The sequence below is a fragment of the Ursus americanus genome, chromosome 17 (genome assembly GCF_024610735.1).
Source record: "Ursus americanus isolate L20-20 chromosome 17, mUrsAme1.1.p, whole genome shotgun sequence".
In the NCBI taxonomy this organism is placed as follows: Eukaryota; Metazoa; Chordata; class Mammalia; order Carnivora; family Ursidae; genus Ursus; species Ursus americanus.
In genome coordinates this window covers 43,096,773-43,120,074 of record NC_142143.1, presented here as the reverse complement: position 1 = coordinate 43,120,074, position 23,302 = coordinate 43,096,773, and the positions used below count along the sequence as shown (strand labels likewise).

Genomic DNA, 23,302 nt, shown 5'->3' with positions numbered 1-23,302 from the left:
GTCACACAGCCAGTGAATGGCAGATACTTTACTTCGAGTGTAGGACACTTTCATCAACTTTGCAGGAGCGTGCCTGCCTTTTCTCCTGGGAATACCAAAGAGCGAGCCGTTTGTGTTCACATCCATCCTCCTAGAAAATTGAGTCCTTGTGGCTGCTCTGATATAACCCACTGCTGCCCTGAGAATTGTTTTTCCTGCTCTTTTCATGCCTGTGAACACCTCGCCACTACTTGAATTGGCTCAGGCTTGGCTGTCATCTTCGTCTGGTTTGATGTATCTGACTTCCTTTGATCTTGATTCAGATTAGTCTAATTTTTTTTCTTTCTTCTCTGGTGACAAAGTGTCCGCCTTATATTGCTCTTCACCAAAACTACTCAGACTTCCTATAGAAACTTGATGGCACCCCCACCCCCATAGTACTTCCCGTTTTCCTACTCATCACCATGCCTGTGTCTGGACCAGGCATATTCACTGTTAACCCTTTAGAATCTGACATGTCCAGGCAGAAGCCATTTGGGGATGTTAAGGAATATAATTTGTCAAGTGTAATAAGAATTCTTAATAACTTCCTTTACATATATTACTAAATACCAGTCTATGAAATGCTGATATTGTAAGAAATAATGAAAAAAGAGTAGATTCTGAGATCGTATTTATTTTTTCATACGAACTACAATTTACTGCCAAGAGTTGTTTAACGCTTGCTCCTTAGATACAGGCCTTCACTTTTTGTTGCCTGTAGCATATTGCTTTTTGGATGTTTACTGTCACATTACCCACAACATATCTAAAAGTGATTTTTTAGCTTGCCCTCCGAAGCAAACTTTTTTCCACGATGCCATTTCTTTCAGTAGCCCCCCCCCCCACTTTTAAAAAATTCCATCAAGTCATTAATACTTTCTCTCCATCATCCGCGAAGGGGACCAGTGCAGCACGGTATCAATGTTGGTGGATTTTTCATTCAAAATATCTCTCGGGGGGCCCCTGGGTGGCTCAGTCATTAAGCGTCTGCCTTCGGCTCAGGGCGTGATCCCGGCGTTATGGGATCGAGCCCCACATCGGGCTCCTCTGCTATGAGCCTGCTTCTTCCTCTCCCACTCCCCCGGCTTGTGTTCCCTCTCTCGCTGGCTGTCTCTTCTCTGTCAAATAAATAAATAAAATCTTTAAAAAAAAAATATCTCTCGGATACGGCAGTCCTTCAGCAGAACCTCGTTCTAATACATCATCGTCACCTCCCCTCTGAGCACAATAGCCACTTTCTGTCTCCCATCTCTGCATACATCAAGCCTCCCTGTATACCGCAGATAAGTTAATTTTCCTAAGACACTACTTTTATTATGTCATTATGCCTGCTACTGCCTATTTATTAAGACCAAACTCTTCCACCTGGTAACTGAGGATTCACACAGAGGAGCTTTTTTTTCATGTTTACTCTGCCTGGATTTGTCCTTTTTTCAAAAGCTGCTTCCCCCATTCATCTAGGTAACACTTCATCCTTCAACAACCCACTTTAATGTCACTTCCCCTGTGAAGCCTTTTCTGAACTAATTAATCATTTCATCCTTTGTGTTTTATAACATCCATCATATTATAATACAGTTAGCTGTTTATCGGTCTTTCTCTTACACTTTTGAGTTCTTTAAGGTTAGGAACTAAGTTTTAGTCATATATTTCCTCCCCAGACACAGTGTAGTATCTGGCATAGAGTAGGAATTTAATACATATTGGTTAAATGAATGAATAAGAAAAAAAGTAAGGGAAGCTTTCTTTTTTTCCATGTGTTATTCTCAACTCTGAATTTATTCACACTTTCTTTACCTAGCTGAAAAACCTTCTCACTGTTCTCCAAAAATTCAAATGTAGTATATTTTTGAAAACAGTTCAATACAAAATGATATGTTATGTTCGGCATTATTTGAACTGTTTAAATGTAGACACATATTGCAACAACTCTAAGAAGGGTCTATATTGGAGTGGTAGGATTTATTTTTACTATTAACATTAAACTTATTTAAACAAATTTTAAAGTTCCACATTTTACCTTGTGCTGCTTTGATAGAATAGCTTATCGTGGTGACCTTAAAATATGAACGAGAATAAAAGCTGTTAAATGTGCACCATCAATATATTATTCCCCCCCACACACACCCCTTTAGAGTTCCTTCAAGGATCAGAACAAATTCTACTTTTTTTCCACTAAACTTTGCATAAATAATTCCATTTTACAGATTTTTTTTTCCCTCAGATTTCCTTTGGCATTTCTAGTGTGTAAGAGAAAACCATTATTTTGTTCACTGTATCCAACTATTTTGTTTGATCTCTTATCTCACATTAGAGCCAGGATTTCTTTAACTTTATTTTGAAACTTTCATGGCCTCAGGTTGACAGTAGGCAATTAATCAATACTTTGTAACTGTTGCCGTTACTATTATTGTTGTTGTGGGGGAGGGGGAAGGGCCCCAGCAGGTGACTGACAAGCTAAGATTGTTGTTGTTTTTTGTTTTGTTTTGTTTTTTTATTTTATAGCGATACAGGTTTTTATAAAAAATTAGCACCTTCCCTCTTGGAAACTTTTTGTAGTTTTGTTAAATTGGGTTTGCCTCTGGCTAGAATTTTCTTTTTTTTCTTCTTTAATTTAAAGTGTTCTCTCTTCTGAGTTTTGTGAGTGTTCTTCTGCCAGGCTTTTCTTTCTTCTTTTTTTTTCTCTTCTCTTTTAATCTCTTTTAATGCCTTTTTTTCCCCCTCAATTACACAATGTCATTCTCTCCAACAATGTAGAAAAGGAGTCTTTTGCTAATAACTCAACATTGCTAAATTTAAACAGTTTCTTGAAATTCTACTGATGAGGCAAATGTTAGTTTTTGTTTTCCTCCAGAAGCGTGAAGCAACATATCATGTATAGCTTATATTTCCTTGAACAAGAGAGTTTCATTTTAGAAATTTACCTTAGGTTTCACTTTTGTAATTACTTAGCCATTTACTTTATATCATTTAAAAATCACACTGCTAGCACACCAAGATATGTGGACTAAATTTTCATTATTGATCAATATATATTTATGGGTGCTATATATTAAAAATTAGGATTAAATAAAACACCATTTTAAGTTCATTTTACACTGTGGTTTCTATCAGATGTTTGAGTTACATAATGGAGTGGGCAATCAGTATTTAAAGAGTTGAATATTATTTTTCTTCAGAAGGAAAACCACATCTTCAATTGGTGTTTCTTATAAATGAAAGTGTTCATTGGTCAAGTTGAAGTATGATGATATATTTCATGTTCCCACCCATTAATTTCAATATCAAATAGTTTTAATGTGCATTTTTAAATTGAAGAAGTAACAAGATTGCATACCTGCTTCAAAGTAACATTAAGATTTTTATTTTGGAACTACACAATTCTCTCTTATTCTCTCAATCTAGGCCATCTGTCTTTTTATTCTTAAAATTTTCACAAGGTCCACCTTCCCTCTCCTTAATTTGTCTTGAATTAGGAACTTAATTTGAGAAGAAATACAGTATTAGTTTATGTCATATTTGTCAATTTGTTGTAAGTTTGAACTTCTCACCGTCGGCTCTTAGGGTCTGGAGCAGACTTCTAGGATCAGTTCAGTTCCAGTTCAGTGTGATGGAGTATAGACCATTGATGTGAAACTCTCAGACTAAAAAAGGACTGAAGAAATAAGATCTATAGTCCACAGACTATAAAAATATGCTGTTAGAAATGAACCTTACAGTATATAGTTGGCTGGAGAACTAATTAAATTATTGATTAAACATACTAAATCATTGAACAAATGATGATGAAGTAAGATGCTTCTTTAAAGCCAGAATTTAAAGAACACACATATATATGCCTAGTTAACTATTCCTTTTTTAGCATATTTATTCTCCATTTCCATTTTTGTAAAAATCCAGGATTGGTATACTCCCAGCTTGAAATTACAACTCACTCAGAAATAACATGCTGTTTATCTGCTGGCTCAAAACTAGGAGGCTCCAGGAGTGAGCTCAGAATTAGCTACAGCAATTTAAGTGTTGCAGTCTTTAATCTCTGTAATGATACTCCTCAAGTCCCAACTACCTAGGGGCTATTTAGCCCTTGTTATCTCTTGCAACTTCTTTTCTTTCTCCCTCCTCCCTCAATGAAGGCAGGAGGCCAGGAGGACTAATAGCTGCCAGCATTTTTGTTAACAAAACCCAAGCTGTTCCTTTAAAGCAGGCTTCTTAAAACAAAACGACAGAGAAGTGCTTTTTCTTTACAGTTTATTTCCAACATAACAAATCAGCTTTTATCAGAGCAAATACAAAGGTCTAAACATCCCACAGAATAGAAGTTTTATGATTTTGTTTGTTTTCACAACTTTATGGTAATGCGTTATTAATGCCTGTTGATCTCCACTTTATGTTCATTATCCTCAATTCGCATATATATATCCATAGATATTATAGTTTTATGCCAATATGCCTTTTGCTATTTGTTGTGATCTCCTGAGATTCTTTCAGAAGATAAATGGTGTGGGTGTGTGTGTGTGTGTGTGTGTGTATGTGTGTATTAGAAAATGAGGTGGGGGGAGGAGGGAAAAAAAGTGGGCAGATCAGAGAGAGAGAGAGAGAGAATGAGCTGTTCAAATGGTACTACCAATAAATGGTGTCAATAGCAAAATGGCACCGGAACCCGGAAATTTAGTTCTTATTCATTGAACTTAACTGAAAAGGTTATTTGGGACTGGAATTGTAGGCGTGACCCTCTAGAATGCACAAACAACCTAGTCTCTTTCAGTTACGTGCCCACTGTCAGAATCTGCTCTAACCACTGCTTTTAAATTTATTTAGGGCCCATTGTAGCCCATTGATTTTGTTTCATGTCGTGCTCAAATCAACCACCTTCATTTCAGAGTAACTTAGAGGCATTTTATTTACTGGGTTCTTCATGGAGTTCAGTCTCACCACGTAGGCTGACGAGCATCATCGGTGAAGTAACACGCATTCTGTTCGTGTTGTCACATGCACTCTGTCATAACCGTGAACCACCTATGATGTTGCCCCGTCTACTGTATTGCAGGAGAAACAGAGGTTTCTGACGGATGTTCTGCATGAAGTGATGCTGCTTGACGGCTTGGCCAGTTCCCATCCAGTATCACAGGAAGTGCTACAGGCAACAGATATTGACAGGGTGTTTGACTGGATCGCCTATAAAAAGGTGGGAATAGATAAGACCCAAGTGCCAATTGGATATTTCACTATCCCAGGGCAGCCGAACTATTTCATGTGAGATAGATATATTCTTCTTTTCTTCCTGGCTGATAGAAATGGACTGAGTTAGAAAATAGAGTCACTAGGTTCGTGTCATTTTATGAGTTAGGGCTTTGCTTTATAAATCAGCAAGATGGAGATGAATGTTTGCCAAATAATGCATAGAAATGTTGGAAGTATTAATGAATAAATGTTTGGAGCCTTGATATGAAATTGCTGTACAGATTGTGTTGTGTGAATGTCATTGTTTATTTTTATTAATAAGAGAGCTGACCTAAACAGTGACAAATGATTTGTCATCAATGCCCCTTAAATACTTATTTTGCTTAGCTAATACAAATGGGTGTAGGCAGTGACATATGTATTTTATAGACATTATTTGAGGGACATTTAAGGGATTAAACATCTTTCTTGGGTAATAATCATGATAAATGAAATTTTAAAGACTGGACTTTGACTGACAAAGATTTTGGACCAATGACCAGACAGAAATAAGACACACTCTGAACTTTTTCCCATTGTTATGTGGATTAAGATTTTTCCTTCTATCTCTATCCCTTAGTTGTTCTAATTTAACGTAATATATATCTCTTTGTTTAATACTTATAGCTACTTGGAAATTGTTAAGATAATGTTAAAGTCTACTTCATCTTTGGTGTAGATTGAATTGCATTGACTGGAATTTCCATGTACTTTATTGATTTATAAATTTTTTAAGTTTTTAAAAACTGTTGCTAATATTTTTCCTGAAATATTCCTATTTACAACTAGAGGTCAAATAATGATTCATCAGGATTCCTTGGTACACTAATTTGGATATTTGGTTTTGTACTCAGGAAACGACTATCTCAGTGATTATGAGTTAATGTTATATGCTATAATATGTAAAGATACAAATCGTGTTGGAAAATGTATTTTCAAGTCACTGATCATTGCATTGGCTATAAAAGGTTTTTTGATGATTTGGAAAAATAAGTGGAAGTATAAAACCATATTTAAAATATATGTTAATAAATGGAATATTACTCAGCTATCAGAAAGAACGAGTTCTCAACATTTGCTGCAACATGGACGGCACTGGAGGAGATAATGCTAAGTGAAATAAGTCAAGCAGAGAAAGACAATTATCATATGATTTCTCTCATCTATGGAACATAAGAACTAGGAAGATCGGCAGGGGAAGAAAGGGATAAAGAAGGGTGGGGTAATCAGAAGGGAGAATGACGCATGAGAGACTATGGACTCTGAGAAACAAACTGAGGGCTTCAGAGGGGAAGGGGGTGGGGGAATGGGATAGACTGGTGATGGGTAGTAAGGAGGGCATGTATTGCATGGTGCACTGGGTTTATATGCAACTAATGAATCATCGAACTTTACATCAGAAACCAGGGATGTACAGTATGGTGACTAACATAATATAATAAAAAAATTAAAATAAAAAAATATATGTTAATATATTTATGTAAAATATCAAAATTTAAAATATATATATATTTATATATGAGGGTTTTTTTACTATATATTTTTAAAATTCTTTATCTAAATTCAATGTGGTTAACACATACTTTATTAGTTTCAGGGGTAGAATTTTGTGATTCATCAGTTGCATATAACACTCAGTGCTTATTACATCAAATGCCCTCCTTAATGCCCATCACCCAATTACCCCTTCCCCCTACCCACCTCCCCTCCATCAACTTTCAGTTTGTTTCCTAGAGTTCAGCATCTCTTACGGTTTGCCTCCCTCTCTATTTTCATCTTATTTTATTTTTCCTTCCCTTTCCCTATGTTCATCTGTTTTTTTCTTAAATTCCACATATGAGTAAAATCATATGGTATTTGTGTTTCTCTGACTTATTTCACTTAACATAATATCCTCTAGTTCCATCCACGTCATTGCAAAGGGCAAGATGTCATTCTTTTTGATGGCTGAGTAATATTCCATTGTATTTATATACCACATCTTCTTTATCCATTCATCAGTTGATGGACATCTGGGCTTTTCCCATATTTTGGCTATTGTGAACATTGCTGCTATAACATTGGGGGGAGGTGCCCCTTCGAAACACTATGTTTGTATCCTTTGGATAAATACCTATTAGTGCAATTCAAGCATGGGGCTTGAACTCACAATTCCAGGATCAAGAGTTGCTTGCATGCTGTACTGACTGAGCCAGTGAGATGCCCCCTATCTCTTATCTTTTTGATAGTAGCCATTCTAACAGTTATGTAGTGATGTCTCTCTGTGGTTTTGGTATGCATTTCCCTGATGATTAGTGATGTTGAGCACCTTTTTATATGGGTCATTTGGTCAATTTTCTGTATTCTTTTGAAAAAAATGTCTATTTAGGTCCTCCACCCATTTTTAATTGCGTTATCTGTGGGGTTTTTTTGTTATTGAGTTGTGTGAGTTCTTTATACATTTTGTATGTCTTGTTCCCTTATCCAATATATATTTTGCGAATATTTTCTCCCATTTTGTAGGTTGCCTTTTCAATTTATTGGTTGTTTCTTTTGCTGTACCAAAGCTTTTAGACTGATGTAGTCCCATTTGTTTATTTTGCTTTTGTTGCCTGTGCTTTTGGTGTCTTATCCAGGAATTTGTTGCCAAGACTAAAGTCAAGGATCTTTTTCCTTATGTTCTCTTCTAGGAGTTTTATGGTTTCAGGTCTTACATTGCAATATTTGATCCATTTTTAGTTAATTTTTGTGAGTGGTATAAGATACGGGTCCAGTTTTATTCTTTTGCATAGGGATATCCAGTTTTCTCAAGACCATTTATTGAAGAGACACCCCATTGTGTGTTCTTAGTGCTCTTATCACAAATTAGTTGACCACATATGCTTGGATTAATATCTGGACTCTGTTCTTTCTGCTCTACTGGTTCTGTGTAACCATTTTTGTTTTTGTTTTTGTTATGCCAGTACCATACTGTTCTGATCACTATAGCTTTGTAATGTAGCTTGAATCAGGAAATGAGATGCCTCCACCTTTATTCTTCTTTCTCAGGATTGTTTTGGCTCTTTGACGTCTATCCTAGGTTATAAATCTATAATAAAAAATTATTTCTGTGAAAAAATATCATTGGAATTTTGATAGGGATTGTATTGAATCTGTAGATTGCTTTGGGTAGGATAGAGATTTTCACAGTATTAATTCTTCCAATCCAAGATCATGGGATATCTTTCCATTTACTTGTGTCTTCTTCAGTCTCTTTCATCAATGTCTTATGGTCTCAGTATACAAGTCTTTCATCTCCTTGGTTAAATGTATTTCTAAGTATTCTTTGTCTCTGATGCTATTGTAAATGGGATTGCTTTTTAAATTCCTCTTTTAGGTAGTTTATTGTTAGTGTATAGAAACACAAATGATTTCTGTATGTTAAATTTGTATCTTGCAATTTTATTGACTTAAAATATTAGTTGTACTTTTGGTGGAGTCTGTAGGGTTTTCTATATATCATCTACACAAAGAGATAATTTTACTTCTTCCTTTTTGATTCGGATACCTTTTATTTCTTGTTCTTGCCTAGTTGCTATGGCTAGGATTTCCAGTACTGTGTTGAATAGAAATGGTAAGAGTGGGCATCCTTGTTATTCCTGATCTTAGAGGAAAGGCTTTTAACTTTCACACTTAGTATGATGTTAGTTATGGGTTTGTCTTCATAGCTATTATGTATCTTTATGTTTTAAGTACCACTAAAATACTGTCCTTCCTGTGTGTTTTCAAGTGATGATAGATCTACTGGATTTTCAAAGAAGACTTCACAAGACAGAAATTTTAACAGCTATACTGAGGTATAAATATAGTAAACTAAGGTACAATTTGATATATTCTGACATATAGATACACAGTGAAAACATCATCACGATTCAGTTAATGAGCATACCCAACAAATGTTTTCTATGCCTCTTTGTAATCCCTTTCCCATCTTTCCTCTCTCCTCCATTGATCAACTTTCTCACTATCGATTAAATTGCATTTTCTAGAGTTTTTTATAAATGAGATCATATGTATGTAGTCATTTTTGTCTGCTGTCTTTCACTCAACATAATGATTCTGAGATACATTCCTGTTGTAGAATATATGGATATATTACATTTCTACACTCTCCTGGATATTTAGGTTGTTTCTAGTTTTTGTCTGTTAAAAAGAAAGCTGCTATAAACATTTGCGTGCAGGTCTTTGTATGTATATTTGCTTTTATTTCTCTTGGGTAAATACCTAGAAGTGGAATTTCCAGATGATATGATAGGTATGTTCAATGTTTTAAGACTACTGATCTGTTTTCCAGTGTAGTTATACCATTGTGTCATGGTATATTCCTGTTGAACATGTATCAAAGTTCTACTTTCTCCACATCTGCACCAACATAAACATGGTATAATCAGTTCTTTTAATTTTAGATATTTTCTAAAAGATTTTGTTTATTTATTTGAGAGAGGGAGAGAGAGCATGAGCTGGGGGGAGGGAGAGGGAGAAGCAGACTCCTTGCTGAGCAGGGAGCCCAAGATGGGGCTCGATACTGCAACCAAGATCATGACCTGAGCCAAAGGCAGATGCTTAAATGACTGAGACACCCAGGCACCCCCAATTTTTTAGATATTGTAATGGTATCTCACTGAGTTGTATATTACATTTCCATAACAACTAATGATATTGACCAGTTTTTCATTTGCATATTTTCTCTCATGTATCTTCATTAGTGAAGAGTCATTTCAAATCCTTTGCCCTTGTTTTTTTTTTTAATTTGATTGTTTTCTTATTACTGAGTGTTTCTTAAAATTAATTTAATTTATTTATTTGAGAGACAGCTTGAGCAGGGGGAGGAGCAGAGGGAGAGAGACAAATAGACTCTGTGCTGAGCATGGAGCCTGCTGTGGGGCTCAGTCTCATGATCCTGAGATCATGATCTGAGCCAAAATCAAGAGTTGGACGCTTAACACACTGAGCCACCCAGGCGCCCCTCTTATTATGATTTTTGAAGATTATTCATATCCTCTGAATACAGGTTGTTTATCAGATATATGATATGCAAATAATGTTATTCCCAATTTGTGACCTGACCTTATTTTCGTGATAGTGAATTATCTAATAATTTAGAAATTTTGCATCTATGTTCATGAGGGATCTGAGTCTTTAGTTTTGTTTTCTTGTAACATCTTTTTCTGGTTTTGTTATCACTATAATGCTAGCCTCATAGAAACTATTACCCTTTTTTTTTTTCAATTTTCTGAGAGAATTTATATAGAATTTATGTTCTTTTTTTGTTAAATATGTGGTAGAACTTACCGGTACAGCAGTTTAACCAATATAGCATGGAATTCATTCATGGGAAGATTTTTAACTAGTAACTTAATTTTGGTATTATTAGCCAGTTATTCAGGTTATTTATGCTTCTTGAGAAAGCTTTGTAGTTTGTATCTTTCCTAGGATTTGGCTCATTTCATCTAAGAAGTTTAATTTATTGGCATCAAGTTGTACATGATATTCTCTTATCCTTTTAATAACCACAAAATCTCTAATGATGTCACCTCTTTAACTCCAGATATTGTTAATTTTTAGTCTTGTCCTTATTGTTCTAACTGGTGTAGCTAGAAGTTTATACATTTTATTTTCTAAAGCCCAGCCTTTGGCTTAATTGATTTTTACTCTTACTTTCTATGTTATAGATTTCCTCTCTAATCATTACTATTTTCTTCTTTTTTACTTTTGATTTAACTTACTTTTTTTTTCTGGTTTCTTAAGGTATAAGTTCGGGTTATTAATTGGAGACCTTTCTTTTATTCTAATTCAGATGTTTATTCCATAAATTTTCTCATAAGAGTACTGCCTAAGGGTTGCCTCAGATTTTGATACATTGAGGTTTCATTTTCATTCACTTTAAAAGATACTTTCTAAATTTCCTATTTGATTATTAGTAGCCCCATGGGTAAATTAACTTGTGTTATTTAGTTTACAAATATTTGAAGATTTTCTAGACTTTTTTCCTGTTGTTTATTTCTTACTTAATTCTGTTGTGGTCAGTAAAATATATTCTGTATGACTTGAATTTTCTTAGAGTTGAGGCTTGTTTTATCGCCCAGAATTTGGTGTGTGTTGGTAAATGTACCATCTGCGCTTCAAAAGAATGTGTACTCCACTCTTGTTGGCTGGAATATTTTATGAATGCCACTTAGGTCAAGTTGGTTGATAGAGTTGTTTGAGTTTTTTATATCCTTACTGATTTTCTGTCTACCTGTTCATCATGCTTTCTTGATGAGCCCTCATTGTTCAGATTCACTCAGATCGTACTGAATCAAACATCTAAAAATTTAGTGAAAGATAGTGGCCCAGGTACTGTTGGGATATCTGAAAAATAATCTTCAAATGTAAATGTGGAAAAATAAAGATTAGAACACTTTGGCTGAAATATGAGGGACTTCATTTTGAGAATCTCTGTATCAGGCCTTGATGAACACCTTGTGCCTTAGTCTAGGTCTCTGATTTGGCTTCTCTCAGGCTCTTCCTGTCAGGATAAGATGCAATAACCAATTTCCCTTTGTAGGTAGCATGGGTAAACCATGTCCATTCTGGGATGTATGACAGGTCATATGGATAATTGTACAGCTATAAATAAGATCAACTGCTAACGTTTGTTGCACGCTTACCTGGTGCCAGGCACTGTGCCAAACTTTACATCTATTAACTCATTGAATTCTCATAATCCCCTAATTGGATCGTTATTTCCATGATTCTCATTTTAAAGATGAGGACATTGAATCATGGTCAATCTAAGGATATGTTTCCTGGGAACTTAAGTTCCAGAGCCATTGTTCTTAAGCACTACCATATTTTATCAACCAGTTTGCCTGGAGCATTCATTCTAAAATGATTTGATAAGCCTCTGCTCATATTCCAGGCACTGTGTGCTAAGTACTTGGAATATAACAAGGCACAAAGGAGAGATAGCATATAAATAAGTCAGTGCAGTAATTGAGTATTAGTGGCAATATACCCATTTTAAATGTGGGCACCTAACTGAAACCATCTTAAACAATAAAAAGGGATTTGTTGACTGAATAACTGATAAATCTGAGATGTAGTAGTAGTTTTAGTAATCGTTGACTCTAAGTATTTTAACAAGTCATCTGAAATCTATCTTTTGTCAGCTTCTTAGCTCTTCATCTCTATCTAGATTATTCTTAGATAGGTGGCCCCAAAGAAATTAGGCTGGTAGAGTCTTCAACTTTATGATTCTAATGAGCTCAGAGAAAGAGCAAACTTCCTTCATCACAATAGAATCTATCTGTTTCCACAAAGGGCTATGATTTTTTCTGACTTAGGTAATAGATCACTACCGGCCAATCCCTATGTCTGAAGGATAAACAATTCCTATGGATATTCTACTAGCTAGCATGGGTCATGAGCTCACCACTGGCATAAGACCTAGACCACATAATCAATAGGCCCCTGAGATCACCTGAAGGAGGTTTTCCAAAAAAAAAAAAAGATAGCTAAAAAAAAGTAATGGATGTCAATCTCAGAATCTTAGGTGTTATGATAGGAATACGTACAATATATAGTTGCTGGGGAAGGGGGGAGGGAATGACAAAGAGGCAAACAACCCCATTCTGTAGAGCAGGTTTAGAAAAGGAAGACCATGTTGTTCCTTGATTGAGCAGAACATCAAGTTCAACATATGATAGTGAGGGTTTGGGGTAATAGACAGGCTGAGGAGATAAGCCCGTCGGAACTGGAGGACCTCTTATGCAATACTAAGAAGTTTGAACTTTATCCAGAAGGCCAGGAGGAGCCAATGAAGAGTTTCAGGCAGAGGAGTAACATAATTAAAATCGTATTCTAGAAACAATATTCCTATAGGTGTGAAAGAGATTAAAATAATATGATAGATCTAGACATTTTAGAAAGATTGTAGTGACTAGAGTGTAGCATATAGAACTTACTATTTTTTGTTTTGTAGTATGTGGTACTTAATAAAAACTTTTTGCTACTACTTTTCTGTGCTCTACTCCCTGAAGATCCTGTTTCTAAACATCATTAACCTCTGCCAACAATCAACTTCTCATTGCATCAATGCTTTGTTGGCTTATCATGTCTTGTAATTATTCCTTTAATAATTATTCAGATTATTCCCACTTCTGTTTTCTTGTTATTCTTCCTGCATAGTAATTTCATTACACTTTAAATAAACTTTTTAAAATATAGAAATGCATTATAGGTGTAGAGAATATTATACAGAAATATATATTGGATATTAGGAACCAACAGACCAAATACTAATTTTTATAGATTTGAATTTAAGAACTGAGTGGTTTTGAATAAATACTGAGTGATATTCAATACGGATACCCTCAAGGCCAGGATTTAAAGAAAGATAAACTCCTAAAATTGCATACACATTTTTAGAATGGGAAGAGAAAAAAGTGAGAGTCTGTTAAAAAAATTACATTCCAGTGAAATAACAATTTTCCATTTTAATAGTAATTGAAAATGAAGATGCTTTTTCCTGAAGTACAATGGAAACAAGGAAAATACTGTCCGTAGGTAGAAAGACCGGAAAAGATGGATTGAGATAGTCTCTTTGCTCTAAAAGCACAAAGGGAAATAAGAATCAATGACCCAATGACCTGGGTGATGAAAGTGAGTGAATGCTCATTAAATTTACATATGATGCCAAATTGAAGAGAATTGCTACAAGCTTGGAAGAGAGAAGAGATTGCCAAATGACTTAAACAAATTTAAGCAGGATCCTTTAAAAACAAGAATACTTTTGAACAATTCTTGTATCAAAGCTGACATATTTTATGAAAATCCTTGTATGGCTAATGAGGAAAATGGGTACAATTTCCATCATCTTTAGAAGTGAATAGGAAAAGGCCGATCCGCCATTTGCATCTGTTGTCCTTTTTATAACAGGTTTCCCATCCACAGCATCGTGTCAGCCAGGCCATGATTAGGACACGGAGAAAGCACATACCAACTCTATAAGCAGAGCAGGTCACTTCTGTAGAAAAACAAAAACAAAAACAAAAACAAGATGGTTACTTCCTTCAAGAATATAACCCAGTAGTAGACATAAGACATATGAAATGAAAATAGCAGTTTTACTAAGCATGGCAGTAAAGTGCATCTCTCACTTAATGAGCGCTTACTATTTACAAGGCATTTTGTGAGATGCTTTGCACGTATTATCCCATTTATTCCTAACAGAATACTTGGAATGTAGGCATTTTTAACCCATGTTACTGATGAGGAAACTGAAACTTAACAAATGAAGTGATATCTACAGGGTCAGACATCTAGCAAGTGAACAAGCCAAGGATTTGAAGTCAGATCTACAAGACTTTTCACAAATAAATGTATTTTAAGGCAGGTTAATGATATGAACCATCTCAGTGGATGGCCAGCGTCAAGTTCTGGCTATCTTCGATCCTCTCTTTTTCTGATCCTAGTTGTCAGGAAATCTTATTGTCTCTGCTGTCAGAGTATTTCCAGTATTTATTCTTTCTCACACCCCCTGACTTTGTCTCTTATCACCGTCCCTTCACTCATGGTCCTCCTGCTCCCCCAGCTCTTTTGCTTTCCCTGAAATCCAACCAAACCCCCCCCCCAGCCTGACAAGGGTGTTTGAACTGGCTGTTTCTCCAGATGTTGTCATGGTTCTAACTTGTTCTCCTTCCAGCCTTTACTGGAATGTCACCTTCTCAAAGAGGATGCCCGTTTTAACACGTCAACTGACACCCTCAAATATTTCTTCACTCATTTCTCTTATTCTGATCCACTTACTGTTTGGGGCTGTGTTGGTAGCAGTCACCTTCTAACATGTTATACAGTTTTCTCGATAACATGTTTACTATATTATCTGGCTTCCCGCTTTCCACCACTGAATGTGAGCTTCATAAAGGGAAAGGGTCTGTGTTTTTCATTAGTTTCCAGTGCTCATTATACTGCCTGCATAAAGTAGGCAGTCACCAAGTATTTGTTGAATTGAATTAAAATAAATGTAAGGAAAGTGATATAAGCGAAACATTATGGTGTTTCAGAGGGAAAGATCCCATCTGTTTATAGGAATTAGGAAAAGGAGTTGGCACTTGAAATAGGATTAATGAGTTTCAGATGTATTCCATATGAATTCCAGAGGGGGAAGGAAGATTGTGTTGTCCAATCATTCTGGTTCCTAATGGGTTCTGTCACATGTGGCCTGAGCCCTAGACCTCATGGCACACCTCTCCTGGCAGCTCAGCTCTCCTCCAGCTGTCTCTGCATTCTCTTGCCTCAGGCACAGTAGCCTCCTGTTCTGCAAGTCTTTCCAGCCCTTGCTCTTCTACACAAGTCCTTCTTCATAGCCTTTGCTTTCTCATTCACAGTCTACTACATAGATACCATCAAACGAATAGAAGTGATGACTATTTTGGCCTCTCTGACACAGTTGTGCGTGCTTTATTGTATAGCATGGTATGTATGTATGGCTTTGCTGTGCACGTGGTATAGTATATATATTGATTAACCATCACACTTGTGGTCACTTCTGTCCAAACAGTTGGACAACAGGCTTTGGGTCAGGTACATAATGGCAATATACTATTCGTGGGAATAATAGTATCAGTTGTTCCTTGAGGATCTGTTTTGCCACTGGACATCCATTTAATTATCTCATTTGTTTTCCCTCTCCTGCAAGGTGGGCACAATAATTGTCAGTTTTCATAAGAGTAAACAGAGGCCCAGAGAGTTTAACAGTGTCCACAGGCTCTTAGGTGTCAGACCTGGGTTTTACATCTTGTTTCTAACTCATGTTCCTTCCACTCTACCAGGACACTTTCTTTAAGTAATTGCCTATTATGTCACTGTTTCAGTGGGAAGTATGGTTTGGGTTATATATAATAAAGTAAGGGATTTTCCCTGAATGAAAAAGTACAGTATTTTTTTAAATAAATAATGGACTGACATACACTTGAAAATAAAGGGTTATGGAATCTGGAAGGTAATAATCACTGTTATGATCGTCTCATAAAGAAAATATGAACAGTTTAGGAGACTGAGACAAATTAAGCAGAGAAGAGAGAGACAGAGAGAGGGATGGAGGGAGAGAGAGAGAGAGAGAGAGAGATTAATTTAGAAACAATTGGAGATAAATCCTATCAGAAAAAGCTAAAGAACTTACATATGTCCAGCCTGGAGGAGAGAGGGCAAAGAGGTGACTTAATAATTGGCTCTAATATATGAATGGTCATTATAGGAAGACTGCTCACTACTTCCCTGTCAACATCAAGGTCAGAGTAAGATAAATAGCCTTGAATTACAGGAAGAAATTTCAGCTCCATCTAAGAAAGAACTTCTTGACATAAAAGGGAATGAAACATTTCGGTGTGAAATACCAAGGATTAGAAAATCTTCATTCTTTGATATTATTTAAAAATAAAATTAAGAATCTGCTCCCAAATTAGCAAACTAAATTGAGGAAGGGCACTAAAAAAGTTCCCCTGCATCTTGACTTCACAGTATATCATAGTCAAATACTGTAATATAAAATTTATAATCTACTAGAAATTTGTTTTACATGCCCATCTTTATGTGTGTATCACCCAGTTTCTTGATTATAATTGTAGAAGTGTAAATGGTAAAAGCAGCAAACTACTTGCATCTTAGGTAAAATGGGAAAATTTATAGATAGTTCTCATACATCTCTGAATCATCCGTTGATACCTGTAAAAAATGATGGAAAGAATGTCCATGATAGAACATACTTTAGAAATACCTTCCCTTTATTGCCATGAATCTTGTCTTTGTCCTTGGCCTTGAATTACCATTTTTCTACTACCATTTTCTGATTTTAAGACATCATGTAAAGGAAATGCCTTTTTGCCCTTGCGAAGAAAATGTACATGGTGGGGGGAGATGACTTTATTGACATTTTTCTGATAAATGTCTTTACCATTTACTGGTAAATTATTAATTTGTGCATTTTGCTGATGGAGGCAAGTTTTCTTTTGCATGTGTGTTTGACTCACTCATCACCATCTGGCTGATAGTCCCTTTCTCTTTTTTCCTTTCTCAACTCTTAAAACAGCTTGCTTTTTCTTTTGAGTCACTTGTACTTCTTCCCCATTAGCGGTTCCATGTATGATTTAGAGTTACTTGATGAAACTGAAAGAAAAAGTACATATTTGTGGAAATAAGTCGCAGGTTACTCCATCATATAAGGAATGGGTTAATCCCATTGGAAGGGTTCTCATACTCTCCCGCCCTGCTGTGTTTCACAGTTTTTATATTAACTAATGGTTCAGTATACTACTTTTGAATTCCTCTGTTCCACACAGTTTCTGTCTTTTTGACTTTGCTGAAATGCATAAGAAGGTACAGTGTTGGTTTTGATTTCATTTTTTTGCTCCTCTTGTGAAAGCCAGAGTGGTGATCACACAATGTAAGAAGCTTAAGAGTCAGAGCTGTGTAACTCTTAGCTTGTAGAACTTGGCTATAGCAAGACTGTGTTTCTGCAGCTTTCTGAAATACTTTTACAGTTACACTTGTACTTAATGTTTTGCTTATGCAAAAGACTAATTCTAATGATTTTTGCAATGGTTCACTCATGCCAGACTTCATCAATAGCAAAAATTAAGAATAAAAAGTACCATTTTGGTTAGTATAAATGGTAATACCCAAAGAGTATTCCATTCCTATAAGTTGCTCACCATGTGACTCTATGTGATTTCAATTCCATTAGGCAAGGAGGCAGTTATAGTGCATCTCAGAGAGGAATGAGTTTCTGTTAACAGAACAAGATCAATGCAGTCAGTAGGCCTGTGAATCTTAAATTATTTTATATAAGATATTCAGGGAAAAATAGCAATTGAAGATAAAAACCAAAAAGAGTTGGGAGTCAGCAGATGTATACTCCCCTAGTGCATTGGGGATTGCAATGTTTTGAATAGATTTTCTGGAATAACAACAGGCTTCTATGGTGGTTAGAAAAAGGACGAGTAAAGTTAGGAATAAATTAAGCTTTAAAGGATAAACAAGCAAGGCAACTGGAATTAAAGGTTGACATTTTGACAAATGAGAAGTACAGAAGAGGCAAAAGGAGAACAAGAATAAAATTTCCTTTTCACAAAAAAGAATGTTTGGAGAAAATAGAGAGCAAAAACATTCACAATGTAATTTTTGTTTGTGTACTTATGACAATGGAATAGGTTGGAAGAGGTTGAACTTAGATGAATTTTCCTGAAGAACAATCATGAATGGGTTATGTTTTAGCATCTGATGGATCCATACCTTTTTGCTCAACATAACCGCCATCCATTTTTAATCAACCATACATGGTGTGTTTATATAATATAAAAATCTTTAATAGCCGTATATAGTTACCAGTGTTGCATGAAAAGTTCAAAAGAATTATTCCCCGATTACCCTAATTACACTTAGGGACCCTTTTCATTACCATTCCTTTTACATGTGAACCCAGAGAGTCTCTAATTTTATTACTAAAAAACTTGTACCTTCTAAGTATTAAACAGTGTGCCTCTATATTTATCAAAGACTTATATAAGTCTCAATCAGGGTTTTTGTTTCAAACAGGCCAAATTGTGTCACTATGCTGGGCTACTACAATTCTAGTCAAACAAACAAAAACGCTTTCTGTTTGGCCCATGTCGGCTTTCTGAAGGTAAATATGCTATTTCCTTTGAAATAATGAAAATAGTTCTTTTGGCACACTTTCACAGATTCTTTCAGTGGAGGATAAGGGCCATTTGATGACCTACTGAGAAAATTATGTAGAGACTACATGTTTTCTACATCCTTTATCGTTCATGCTATTGCATATTTCCTGGTAACACTGACCCAAGTTTTTGGTCTTTCTGCTTTTTTAAAATAGAATGTCTTACAACTTTTTTGGGTTGTCTTTATGTCAGTATTAGAAGGCTTGACTGTGATTTCATACAACATATTCTTACCTTTAAAAAACAGAGAGATTAAAAAAAATACTGAAGCTGGCTTTTGTCTTGAAGGCATTTTTCCAACCAGGAGAATTTGAGCGTACTTTTCAGGGTTTCACAAAGATAGGAAAAGAAGACAAAGCCTAAGGTGAGAAGTTTAATGGGAGGCCTCCCACAAAGCCAGGACCTTAAAGATCTGTACCCTTAGCACACAGGTGAGCTGGAAATAAACCCATCTCCTTCCTCGGGGGACTACAGAGGAATTGTCTGTTCCAAACTTTCCCCTGAAAATTTGCGACCACAAGTAACACTTGCATGGCATTGCAGCTTAAATGAAAATGACCTTGGTACATTTAAACCTCAAGACAGGATTTTAATTTAAAATGCTTGTTCCTGCACTAGAGGTGTCCCCAGATGCCAGACAGAAGCTGAAGCAAATCCTTTCTAGAAATACATGCTTTCATATCACATCTCAAAAGATTTCCACAGATACATCCCAAGAATCCCAAAGAAAAAGAGCATCTCACAGTCAAAAATCACTAATCATGCACGGAACCAAAGTCCTGTGAACCTGAGATAGCTAAAACAATTGAGAGCAGAATCATTCATGCAAATGTTGAAAATATTGGGTATGTGAGACATAGAATATAAAATGGCATGTTAATAAATTTGAGGGAATAAAAAGAGGCTTGGAAGTATAAGCAAAATGCAAGCAGATTTTACGTACAACCAATGAGGATTCCTAGAAATGAAAATGTAATAACTACATTTAAAAATACAGTACATGGAGTGGATGGTTGATTACAGATTAGAAAGAGCTGAAGAGAGAAATGTAAACAGGAAGATAGAACTGAAGAAACTATCCACTGTGTGGCACTGAGAGACAAAGAGATGGGAAATTCGCAAGAGAGGTTAAGGGACAGGAGAGAGATTGAAAAGTTGTGATCATTCGTCAATACATATACTCAAGGCCTAGCTTCCCTTACTTTTTCCATCCTTTGTTTCTTCCTCAAGTTATTGCTTCTTAGCTTGAAGGACTAACATTTTTGCCTTAAACAAGTGACATCATTCTTAAAGCTCTGTGTTTGATCTAAGATTTTCTTTAATCTAACAAATATAAGCCACCAACAAAGCACTGTTTTGTCATCTCTATTCTCTTTTATTACCGTCTTAAAAATTTGAATAAAACAATGATATTAATTTAAAAGTTAAACACTAAGTGTACTTTCTTAAGATAATAGTTATTATGTGTTGAGTGCTCCCTGTGTTCTAGGAGTTTTACACCCTACATCAAGCTGAAGCCTAGAATTGTTATTTATTTATTTGTTTTTGGCTCAAGCTTACACAGCTCATAAGTAGAAGAACCAAAATTTCAACCCAGCCTACCTGACTCCAAATTCTGTTCTCTCATTGCCTGATCACATAGTCAAATAGGTGCTGACTTTCCTAACAGAGAAGGTTACACATTTATTCAAACGATTCTGCCTTTCCTCTGACCATTTATTTAATCCCTCTTTTAAAAGGACCTTTAGATACAATTTCTTGCCTGTCTAAGAAAACCAGTATCATTATTTTATCGTTCTTGAAGAGTCTACCTTGATTAGGTATTTTCATTTTCGTTGTCCTCCCCTTCTCATCTATCCTTATTTTATCCTACCTAGCTCTTCTTGGCTTACCTTCTACTACATTTGAGCCAATAACCTATGGACCCTCAGAAACATTCTATGCCAAGACTGTCTTGGAGCTGAGAGACTCTGAGTAGAGGTGGGCATTAGCTGGAGTGGAGCTGTGTGGACCTAGGTAACTTGGAGGCATGGTTAGGCTTCTGTAGAGTAGAACTCATCCCGAAGCAAACCAACTGGTGCAGTTCAGCTGTCCATTGCATGTCTGCTATAATTTTACACTAGGATACAATTAGCTCAGTGCCATAAAAATATCTGGCCTACAGGAAAGAATTTTTGGTTTGTATCCCCCTGGTAAGTACCATAAGCCAAAGCAAAGCAATGATCAAGCAGCTGAATGTCTGTGTTTTGCTTACATATTCCCCAAACTGTTTTCTGGCCCTACAATTTTAAGATGAAATGTGCAAACATTTAATGCCACATCATTTTCCTTCTGGAAGGGCATCAGTCACAGCAGGAACTTCATGACTAAATTGTAACAGTTTGGTCACATTCATGAAAGAGTAAAAGCAAGAGTTTTAAGTGCTATCTAATGTCTGAAATGGTTTTTCCAGTGTGAAATGAGTATGGCGGTAGGATTGGGGAAAGTTAGCGTGTTTAAAGGGACTTATGTCTGAAATAATAACCTCAGCTAACACTTTGTAACGCTGTGTACCAGTCTCTTCTCTATAAGTTCTTTATGTATATTAAGTCGTTTAATCCTTGTAACAACCCATGATACAGACGCTCTTTCCATCCCCAGTTTATGGATGGGGAAACTTAAGTAGTAACTTATCCAGCATCTCAAAGTTAGTAAGTGTTGGAGTTGGGATTCATACAGTGATGTTTCTATCTGTGGCCTTCATCAACTACACTCGACTGGTAATCCTTCAATTTCTCTTTATGTTTACAGAACATGTTGAACATAAAACATGAAAAGGCACTCATTTCATTCCTAGTAGAGCACTTATATTTTGACATTATTTGTATATATCTGCTTCACTAGTCCTTTTTAGAGGCAAGGCTTAGACATATCCTAGTTATTACCTAGTTCAGTGCCGTATAGATAGCGAACATACAATAAATGCTTATAGTTTAAGAAAATTTCACAGCGATTTATTCTACTCTCAAAACCCTCAGAGACAAGGTGGTAATGCAAATTTAATTTCTGTTTGTTTCAAATTCCTAACAATAGTATCTTTTTGAGACGTTTTTTGTTTTTTTTATTTTAAACATTTGGGATGCAAAAGAGAAGTGAATATGGCTCTGTACCATTACACAGATTTATGTTTTATTAAATGCTAGTATTACCTTTTTAAGAGTTCTTTAGTTTGAATTATTCACACTTTTCCTGAAAAATAATGCAGAGTGAAACTTCTTTTGCTTGTTCTGAATTACCTGCCTCGAGGATTACGTGATACTCCCTTGTTCTGGGATCATATGATTCCTTAGACAAACCTGATGGAGAAGTTAGGAATGTTCAGAGCACACTCCTCACCTCTGAGATGCAGACCACAGAAAACAACGAGCATCCCTGCCTCTCAGCATCCCTCGGTGCCTCTCTCAGACACAGCCCCCAGTCTGACGGGCCATCAATCTGCCCCTTTATGGCACTTTTGTTCCTAATTCCACTCTTGTTTACTTTAAAAGCCAAATCTTTCACTATTTTCCACTTCTGCTTGAGAAACCATTTTTATAGCTTTGGGACCAAACGTTTTTCATCAGCTCATTTTAATGTCTCTTTCCAGTGACCTTGTTGCCAACTGAAGCCATGATGTTGCCAGTAGAATATGGGAGAAATTTGCTGCCAGCCAAGAACACTTATTTTCTCCTAGAAATAAGGAAACAAGATTCAGTTAATTTTTCCCCTCTACATTTTCTCTGTGCTAAACTCTAAGAAGTCAAGGGGACCTTTAATTGCTCCTAAAGTGAAAGGGTATTAGATCATCAGGTGTTAGAGTGGTTTACTTCTTCTAGACTTCTGGCAGGGACAATAACCAGTGTTCTTGTTTTGGTTGATGATAAAAAGAATGAATAAAAGCTAGTGGTAGAAATTTGCTGCCAATACAAAGAGCTAAAGTTTGGGACAACAGAATTTGTGATGTAGATGTTTGCTTAGAGGGTGTCCAATGCTTCCTCATAGATTCCCAGACAAAGGGCATTGTGTATTTTTACACATTTGTCTTGGAAAGTTTTATCCTGCAAAGGTGGTGTTTCCCAAAGTGCGATCTATGGAACACCACAAAATATTCCCTTACAGCTATTTTTTCCCCTTTACTCAGATACTAAAACTCCATATTTTATTGATTTGGCTTAAGGTACAAAATTATACCTTAAATGAAAAGTATAAGCAACGAATTTCCTATGTGGACTTGCTGAATGAACGCAAGATTGCATTTGCTTATCTATATGTAGAAACGGGCTGATTCTTTGTGCTTATGATCCACC

The 23,302-nt window shown here is 35.9% G+C and overlaps 1 protein-coding gene across 1 annotated transcript in view; it reads left to right on the top strand.

Annotated features, from left to right (window-relative positions):
- The window catches only part of TRHDE (thyrotropin releasing hormone degrading enzyme), a 365,955-nt gene that overhangs the window by 213,028 nt on the left and 129,625 nt on the right, over positions 1-23,302 (top strand). Inside the window, exon 6 of the mRNA XM_087868922.1 lies at positions 5,069-5,206. Within this exon, the coding sequence (XP_087725048.1) occupies positions 5,069-5,206 (138 nt within the window). The remainder of the gene's footprint in view (positions 1-5,068; positions 5,207-23,302) is intronic.